A 9,421-nucleotide genomic window follows, 5' to 3' on the forward strand; every position below is an offset into this window, starting at 1 on the left:
AGCTATTGAATGCCGATAAAAATGCATGCAAACAATCAATTTGTGTCAGAGGGTAAAGTTTATGCTATAACTTCACAAAAACATCTCGCAAACTTTTTACAAACTTTACAGCGCATCAATCCATCATAAAAACGCGTACTGCGATAGTTTGGAATGCCTGCTTTGCTTAAACCAGCTATTTTGAGTCCCAAATTTTGAGCTTCTCTTTAATCAAGCACCAAAAGATCACGAGATGGTTCTCCGCAACACAACTTCATCTGGTTCCAGATTTCTGGAAGCCGGGTAAACTACTTCCGTTCTCCGAGAGAGGCCTGGAGGCATCAAACCTAGTGGATGAGCCCCTGAAGTCTCGGGGCCTCCACAAAGCCCCTTCGAGACGCGTTCTTCCAAGGCGTTTGAAGAGGAGCGCGCAGACAGCACTCAAAGACACCCGAGCAAGGAGAGCAGCACAGGTATACGGGTTTTCATTCGGAACCGCCCACGACAATGACGGCGCTGGCGCGGGAGACTACTCCGTGGCGGTAGCACCGGCGTCGGCGGCAGGCGGAGCTTCGCAGCGCGATGGGCCTGCGACGAAGCGGGAGGTGGCATCGCCGAAGGAGCCGGAGGAGACAGCCACCAAACGGCCGTTGCCACGGTGGAAGCAGAGAACGCCTGCAACAAAACGGCCTTCGACTACAACCAGGCAACCAGCCGTCACGACCAAGCGGTCTTTTCCACGGTGGAAACAACGAACAGCTGCAACGAAACAGCCACTGACTACAACCAGACGACCAGTCGTCACGACCAAGCGGTCTTTTCCACGGTGGAAACAACGAACGACTGCGACAAAACAGCCTTCGACTACAACCAGACGACCAGCCGTCACGACCAAGCGATCTTTTCCACGGTGGAAACAACGAACGACTGCAGCAAAACAGCCTTCGACTACAACCAGACGACCAGTCGTCACGACAAAGCGATCTTTTCCACGTTGGAGGCAACAAAATCCTGCAACGAAACGGCCATTACGATCTTCAACGACATCAGCCCCAACAACTAAACGATATGTGGAATGGTGGAAGCCACGAACAGCAGCAACAACAAAACGGCCTTTAGTCACAGCGAAACCAACAGTTTCTACGACAAAACGACCTTTACCTCGCTGGAAACAACGAACTACCACAAGCAGACCAACATCACCTACAACACCAGCCCCACCAATAAGGCGATTTGTTCCCAGATGGAAGCAGCAAGCTTCTACGACAAAACGGCCTCTGCTCACCACGAAGCGATCTGCTGTTCGTCCAGCGTCACCGCGAAAGCCACAAACCACCACAACAAGACGGCCACTGCGCACTACAACACGGCCGCTGCGCACTACAAAACGGCCGCTGCGCACTACAAAACGGCCGCTGCGCACTACAAAACGGCCGCTGCGCACCACAACACGGCCACCGCGCACTACAAAACCCCCGCTGCCCACTACAAAACGCCCACTGCGCACTACGAAACGCCCGCTGCGCACTACAAAACGCCCGCTGCGCACGACAAAACGCCCACTGCGCACTACAAAGCGCCCGCTGCGCACTACAACACGGCCGAGAGTAATAACCAATCGCCCGGTGCCGAGGGTGCAACAGCGTCCTACAACATCGAAGAGGCCAACAGCAAAACCTACCACCACCACAACCAAGAGAACAGTCCCGACAACGCCGAAGCCGCGACGGACTACGGCGCGTCCCGCCCCACCGCGCCCGAGCGCCACGCCAGCGCGGCCGGCGGCCCCGCAGCGCCCGGCCGTCAGCGCCGCCCGGGCGCCGGCGCCGCTCGCGCGCCGCCCGAGCTCCTCCTCGCCACGCCTCAGCGACAAGATGGCCGAGCTGCTGATGCGGATCGCCAGGCTTGAGCCGCGCCGCACCGTCGGTAGTCCGTCGGTGCTGCTAGCCATCGCCGCCCTTGCCTCGCCGGTGGGCGAGGCGCCGCCGGCGCTCGAGCTCGACTCCCAGCTGCGGGGCTTCCAGCGGAGCCTGCGCGTCAAGCCGGAGGGCCCCTGCGCGCCCTGCATTCCCACCTTCGTCGTCGACCCGGAGAACTGCCAGCCTTGCGTGCTGATACGCTGAGGGGAGGGGGGTCTCGCGAAATGATGGTGAGGGTTTGTGACTTACCGGGGTCAAGTCCCGAGTGAGGATTAGGAGCATCGTGATTCGGACCAGGGTATCCTGCCTGTGTCTTTGCCGGTCAGACTTTCTTTGCCTGGTACAGCGTACACGCCAGATGACGTGCATGATTGGTTAAGTCTAGCTGGCATGACCTGCGGCCTCTAAATTGGGGTTTATCGTCCGGTTTACAACGATTGCCTGTCCAAACCATAGGATCATGCGCATTCCTGTTAGATGGGAGACGGGTCGCTTCCATATGCTCCGCTGGTAACCCCTGTTTTGTCATTAGATATGGGCTCGCGGTGGGTCACTGTTGGCAAGATCGCTCCTAATATTTAGGTGGCAATCCAGCAACAGGTGACTTGGTCTGCACTTGTAGCATACGACGCCGAAGGGTGCCCCTGAAAGGCACACGAACAGCACGCTGAATGAGCCAGGGTGGGCAGGTAGTTCGCTGTCGCTGGCTTTCCACGTGATCAGTGTCTGCCAAATTCCAAGTTTAGCTCGTCCATGCGCAGAGGCACACGAATGTACCTTGCTAACGAATTACTGCGATGTGTCTGTTTGCCCCTCGGCCCGGTCGCATGGACGTGTTTGGGGCATTGAACCACTTCCGCTGAATTCGGACGCGACAGCGATCAGGAACATCTGCATGTTTTGCTGAGTTTCGAGCCCTCGATATGTGCGAAATTGCATTTGTTGAAATATTTAGCCCAGCCATTGGAAGTGTTCTTGCCGCGTAGAGTGTGCTGTAAAAGTGTGTGCCAACATGCCGTAGTGGGTAGTGCCTAACGATGTAAATTACTGTCCGCTTTCCTCGTGCAATGCGTAGAATACAGCTTTCCGCCCGTGCAATGCTACTTTGAGACTGCTCGCGAACTTTTGCTCTCGTGATGCATCGCTATACATGCGTTATACATGTTCAACAGCTAACGCAGTTTTTACATCGAAAGACGGTGTACCATTGCGATTTCACTTATCTCGCGGAAGGCCACCATTACACCCGACTCGTGTTTTCCTTGCATGACGGTTTGCTTGGTACTCTCTTGTTTCGCACTAGTTGTTTTTGCTTAGACTCACTGGGTTAAATGTTTTTAGGCGTGTGTTAACCTCTGATTAAACTTAACCTAATGCACATAGTTCTTGTCGCAAACAGTTGCCCTGCATTAGTAAAACCTTTCCCTCAGAAAAGTATTTTGGGAAGGCTTAGCATGCTCATATTATCAGGATTATGTTACACCGCTTAGAACTGCTAAGCCGTCGATTCCCCCCATTCGGTGCCGGCTCTTCCTGTCGAGGCGAGAGGCATGTGATGTCATAAAGCCTCAGGTGATGTCATAAAGCCTCAGCAGCCGACGGCGTCGTATAGCCCCAATGGCACATACAGCTGCTGAATCGTTATCACTCCGCACGATCGTTTAGCTGCTTGGCATAATGACCGTTACAAATTCCTCGACAGATAATGACGTTTGGTCTTTGCAGCTGAGTCCAAGCTTTGAAAACATTTGTCATATCCGACCGCCTCGTTGCCTTCCAATGTAGGTAAAGCGTACCGTATCTACCGCCCCACGAATTCCTACATTCTTACATACGAGTTTCCCACTATTTCAAACCAAACATGCTCCATCAAACCGACCATGTATTACAGCATGCCATGTAGGTTCCTGATTGCTAGGGTTTTCTTGTATGCAGTGAAATAAATCCAGAAGTGGGTCAGCGGCCGTTAGGTTCGAGAAACAGACAAGCATTTCACTGGACACTTTTGAACTCTATCGACAAGGCGAGTTGGTTTAAACGCTGTTAAATGAATAACACTTTTGCCCTCATCTTGCTTTGAGGAGCAAGACAGTGACGGCATAAAGTCCACTAATATTGAAACCATACGTCAAATGTCCCAAAACAGCATAGTGGCTGACCAACCAGAAAGCTTACGCTTGTAAGTGCCGTTGTATAATGACCAATCCCCACCATGAAGATGACATAGTCTGCGCATGCCTGACACCTGGCACGATGCCGTCCCAAGTTTCGGATGACGCCCGTGCCCCGACACAGCAACAGGCGTTTACATGAACAGCCATTTACAAACCACCCCAGCGCGCCAAGTTTGACGGACCACCGAACCGTGTGCACGCGCACACACACCCCCATAGCCGCCCCCTGTCCTACCTACACCCGATGCTGGACGGAGTGGCTCCAGGCGCGGCCTCAGGCGTCGCCAGCCCCCGGTCCTGCCAACACCCGATGCTGGACGGAGCGGCTCCAGCCGCGGCCTCAGGCGTCGCCAGCCATGAAAGCCCGCATACCAGTGACGGCCAGCACCTTGGTGAGCGCCTCCAGCTCGCCGGAGGCGCGCTCCGCCAGGTGATGCTCGCTGCTGGAGGCCGGCTCGCGCTGCAGCACCTCCACGGTCTCGTGCAGCCGGTCCATGCACGCCTGCGGACGGGAGGCCCGCGCTCAGCAGCGCCGGCCGTCGGCCCCCGGCGCGCCGTCCGCACGTCAGCGGTCGCCGGGCTGGCCGCGTTTTTGCGGACACGGCAACAACACGTCACAGCTGCGGTGGTGTGGAGTGCGCCGGCGAGGGTGTCGCTTGTCATGCAAAAGCTGCGGACGTATTTTGATCGTTTCTTGCTCTCTGCGTCACCTTGCAGCTTGGATCACAACACTGGACCCCGTACCATTCGTCAGCCGCCATCGCCATTTCGGTTAAGGCAAGGTCTCCGCAGATAAGGGATCCTACGCACGCACCCAATCGCAGCAAGCTCTTACCCAGCTAAACGTGCGGAGCAAGCGTGATGGCATCTCCCTGCTTAGCAATCAGGATAGGCTACCGCAACAAACAGTTCTCCGTAAGCGCTTAGTGAATACGAAGGGACACGTCCGAGGTGGGGTCTGAGCCGGATCAGCTCAGGGCTCCGCACGACATCCGACTGCATCGAGCATTAGCCCCGAACTCGTTACTGAAACGGATGCCCCCCCCCCCCTTCAATGACCCCGCGACCCCTAATAACCCCGATGGCCAGAGGCGTCGCAAGTGGGTGTGGGAGAAGAATGAGACCCGTGGCAACCCAGAGCCTTGTCTGGCCCCCTGGTGGGGGCGACAATCCTGACGTTCAAGCGGTTTGCATCGCCCCATTTTCTCAGTTGCTTTCCCCTCCCCGGGCATCCCATTCTAGTGCCGCCATCACTCGCTACCCATCACTAACCTGCGCGCGCATCCGCCAGTCCAGCGCGCTCAGCGAGCCGCTCTCCACCTCGATCTGCGCCTTCCGCATGATGGCCGTCTGCAGCTCGTACAGCAGGATGCCGCGCAGCCTGCTCTGGCCTGTGGCAGGGAGGGCAGGTCGTAAGGTGACCCGCCCAGGGAGCCGCAGCATGCCTCGGGGACAGGACCGGGTCGGCCTCCGTTCGGTCTTAGATCCGGCCGCCCGCTGACACGTCCTCTTGGCGCCAGATCCGCTCGGCACGTGCTGATCGGCGGGGGGCGGCGCGCTGGCCTCGATACGCCATCAACTCCGCGCCGCCGGCACGGCCACGGAACGGGTTTTGCGTCATTCCTATCCGCGGGCTTTTAGCGGGAATTGGGTAACTGGGAATTTGCCAGAGTTTGAGAACGCCAACATGACAACAGATAGAAAAATGTGTTTCAATCAATCAATCAGAAACAATGCGAATATCTTCAACGTGATCTTACCAGGATAGACCTTTTCCAAGACGGCCAGCAGCTCAGAGGCAATCTCCTCCTTTCGATCTGCCTCGGCGCTGGTCAATACCGTCGTTTCGTCTTCCGAGTCTTTGCCGTACAGCAAGCACAGCGCCGTCTGGAAATGGGGCGCGTTAGTAGAACTAGATTCAGAACCTCAGAGCGGCTCAGCCCGCCTGCCAGGCAGTTTGTCACGTGATGCGCACGACTGACGGATAAAGTTATGACAAAACGTGACGTTCCCGGAGGTGTTAGCAATCGGAGACATAATTCTACCCGTCAGGCCAAGAATGCTCAGTAAACACTACACATTTTGGCCTAGCGCCGCGAGAAAATCATCTGTTCTGCAATGAAATGGCCTTAATTGCAGACCTCGATGAAAAATGATATCGTTTTGTATCATATCATTACAACAATGTCATTTGATATCACAATATCAAAAACATATTGATCTTTGAGAGATCGAATCAGGTCACATTGTCAGATTAGCATTCGTTAGACTTCTGTTATCTCAAGGACTAACTATACCATGGCAAGCGGAAGGAGGCATTTAACAATATGTTGAAAAACTATTGGATGAACATTGAAAAATGTGACCTAAGATGTGTCATGTCAGGCCGAAGGAATGAAGGCTTTGGCTGCATGAGGACAAACGGCTTAATCAAGAATTAAACAAGCCACATCAGTGAGGAAAGGGAGTCAGAAATACATTTCCAAAGCTATAAAATATTTGACATCAGGGTTGACATCGTACAACCTACCAGTGATCAAATATATTAAGTAGTGACAAAGGGCTAAGTTCGACCTATCTAGGCTTAAGATGATCTGACGTTACAAAAGCCCCCTGAACGGTAACAATGCACTTCAGAATGATATAGTTAGGAAAAACAGTCTTAAACAGCTTTGGAATGCATTTCCAGCGATAAACCAACGTCATTTGTCACTTTTAAGCAAATTTTCACCAACATCGCACCAGTAACAGGTCATAGATCACAAGCTCTCGAGGTCGGACTTCAAATTACACATGACTACGAATGATCTAACCTCAGCCATCCGAGATCACAGTACCGTGTCCAAAACAATTCTGAACTCATAACCGAAAGTATACTCAGGAGCCTCCTCGTAGTGGGGCAGTTGGCCGGTATTCCAGCTTGTAGCACATCCGCATCGTCTCGTACAGTAGTGGAATCAGCCAGCAGGCCACTCACCGCCCTCGAGCCCTGGCCCGCTCCTGCTACGAGGTCACCCACCTTGACATCGCACATGTAGAAGTGCGTCGGCGCGAGAACGGGCGCGAACGCCTTGATGAACGCCTCGGCGGCAGCCACGCTGCCCTTCTCGATGTTGACGAGCTTCTCGCCGACGTACTGCACGATCTGGCTGACCTCGGCGCCGGTGAGCGTGCGGTCGCAGGCGTCGCAGGCCCAGGGCGCGTCCGGCTCCAGCGGCGCCGAGCAGCGCACGCGGCCCTCCTCGCACTGCGGGCAGCGCAGCGTGCTCAGCTCCGAGCCGAACTCGGTCCGGTCGGCGCACCGCAGGCACATGCAGTCGAAGAACTTGGACTGGCGCAGGAAGTAGCGCCGGTTGTCGGTGCCCCAGAGCGGGTCCGTGTAGCTGGTGGTGATGTGCGCGCCCTTCGCCACTGCGCTGCTGGCGCGTACCACCAGCGTCAGGTCGTCGTTGAACGTGCGCGTCGTGTTGGGCGAGCAGTTGTGCTCCAGCAGCGCGGCGCGCGGGTACAGTCCTATCACGTTGTGTAGGTGGCCCTCGAAGCCGTTCACGTCGAGCACGCCGCACACGAAGTAGACCATCTCCTTGTCGACGTCGACGCCGAGGTACTGGAGGAGCTGGATGGCGTGCTCGTCGATCTCAGCATGGCGGCCGCTCAGCTCCCTCTCGCGGTCGTGCGACTGCAGCTGCTCCAGCTGGCGCCAGGCGTCGGTGTCGCGCAGCGCCAGGCAGCGCAGCAGCGTCACCGCCTGGTACAGCGGGTTGGGGCTGACGCTGACGTCGATCTCGAGCTTGCGGCCCGAGCGGCGCGTCGCCTCGCACTCGGGCTTGTGCGCGTCGCTGGCGGCGCAGCGCTGGCCGCACATCGGGTAGCCGCACGCGCAGCGGTACGAGTCGGCCGTCACCGGCTGGAAGCAGCCCAGACACATCGCGTCCGAGAACTGCTTGGGCCCGACGACCAGCGGCTGGTTGGTGAGGATCACCTCGCCCGGCTGGATGTTGCGGATGGCCACCAGGTGGCGGCCGAGCTCGGCGTTCTCGGCCACCTTGTACGGCACGCACGCCGCCTTGTGCTGCTTCCAGTGCTGCTTCTGGTGCGGCTTGCCGCAGTAGAAGGCGGCATGGCAGCCGCTGCAGCTCGACTTGGCCGGACACTCGCACACGGCGCAGCGCGTCTCCGTCATTGCGCGGCGAGACCGTCGCCGACCACCGACCAGCGCCACTGGCCCCCGTACCGGCCCGGCCCGGCCCGGCCGGCACCGGCCCGGCCGAAACCAGAGCTGGCCGCCGTCGCAGACGCAGCAAGGGCGATATTCCATCGCTGGCCGGGGCGTGGTCGGCCCTTCGGTGCCGGCCCGAATGAGCCGCTGCAGAGCCAAAAATAGCGGCCCCATGCGGTCCCCCTCCGCCTGATTGTGACACGCGCCAGCGTTCTAACGTACTAAGGGCAAGGGTCGCAAGACGGGTTCAGGATGTAAACACCTCACACACCTGTGGAATAGTAACTCGCATTGACTGTAACTATCCCTGGCGTGAAGCGGTCGTTTGCACAGCGTGTTTGGGAAATGCTAACCTGTGAAGGAATACATCCGTACAATCACGCAGCATGCGAACGCATTTGAATAAACGGGGACGACTGGCAGTCGTGTTTGCCGTCTTTTCTCATCGCCAGTGGCAGTTCCATAAGGGGAAGGGTGCACGCAAAATTTCACAATGAGAGGCGCAAACTTTTCTTCTTTTTATTTACTGAAAACCGAGTTTAGCGTGCCGCACGCAAACGGAGTGTCTGGTGTCGTAAAGGTACTTTGCATGTTCTTTATATTCTAATCTTTATCTGCATATCATGGACTACCTAACTGTCAGTATTAAGTCACGTACATAGTAACGCATGCCATAAATTTGGTAATGGGGGACACGTGTCCCAGGAGGCATCTGTCTGGCCATGGGGCCACGGTCGACTCCCGGGCTTTGTATGGGCTGATTGCCGACTAAATAGATGCATATTCTTAACAAGGCGCAACAAATAAATATGACCGTTTTCGAGCCTCCAGTCGACCACTTACGGTCCGAAGCGGAGACAAGGCGCCTGCGAGCAGACAAACGGAATTCTTAGCTAATTGGGATGGCTGTGGTTAGGCAGGTTTTAGGGCTCATGACGCTGTCCACGGACCGGGGGAGGGGGCATATGTCCACTTGCCGGGCACTTGGCCGCTCAGTCCCTCCTTTGCTTCTTTTCTCGGAATGCTGTACGCTACTACCGGGGCCTTATATTTATATCCGCGCGGCGCTCTTGATCGGCCAGGGCTTTCCGTGCTGATTTTGAGGGTTATCCACTTGTTCGAAAGGCCAT

At 56.2% G+C, this 9,421-nt stretch overlaps 2 protein-coding genes across 2 annotated transcripts; one reads left to right on the forward strand and one right to left on the reverse strand.

Annotated features, from left to right (window-relative positions):
- The first annotated feature begins 911 nt into the window (after window positions 1-911).
- Window positions 912-1,991, forward strand: LOC119111976 (melatonin-related receptor). Its single transcript, XM_037235887.1, has one exon. It carries the CDS (start codon window positions 1,055-1,057, stop codon window positions 1,886-1,888), a length of 834 nt encoding a protein of 277 aa, XP_037091782.1. The 5' UTR covers window positions 912-1,054; the 3' UTR covers window positions 1,889-1,991.
- Window positions 1,992-3,762: 1,771 nt separating this feature from the next.
- Window positions 3,763-8,294, reverse strand: LOC119111978 (SET domain-containing protein SmydA-8). The gene is made up of 4 exons (XM_037235888.1): window positions 7,092-8,294; window positions 5,833-5,959; window positions 5,345-5,463; window positions 3,763-4,574 (listed from the first exon to the last, which is right to left on the reverse strand). Exons 1-4 carry the CDS (start codon window positions 8,253-8,255, stop codon window positions 4,413-4,415), a joined length of 1,572 nt encoding a protein of 523 aa, XP_037091783.1. The 5' UTR covers window positions 8,256-8,294; the 3' UTR covers window positions 3,763-4,412.
- Window positions 8,295-9,421: the final 1,127 nt, after the last annotated feature.

The sequence above is a fragment of the Pollicipes pollicipes genome, unplaced genomic scaffold (assembly GCF_011947565.3).
Source record: "Pollicipes pollicipes isolate AB1234 unplaced genomic scaffold, Ppol_2.1 Scaffold_7261;HRSCAF=8764_pilon_pilon_pilon, whole genome shotgun sequence".
Classification (NCBI taxonomy): Eukaryota; Metazoa; Arthropoda; class Thecostraca; order Pollicipedomorpha; family Pollicipedidae; genus Pollicipes; species Pollicipes pollicipes.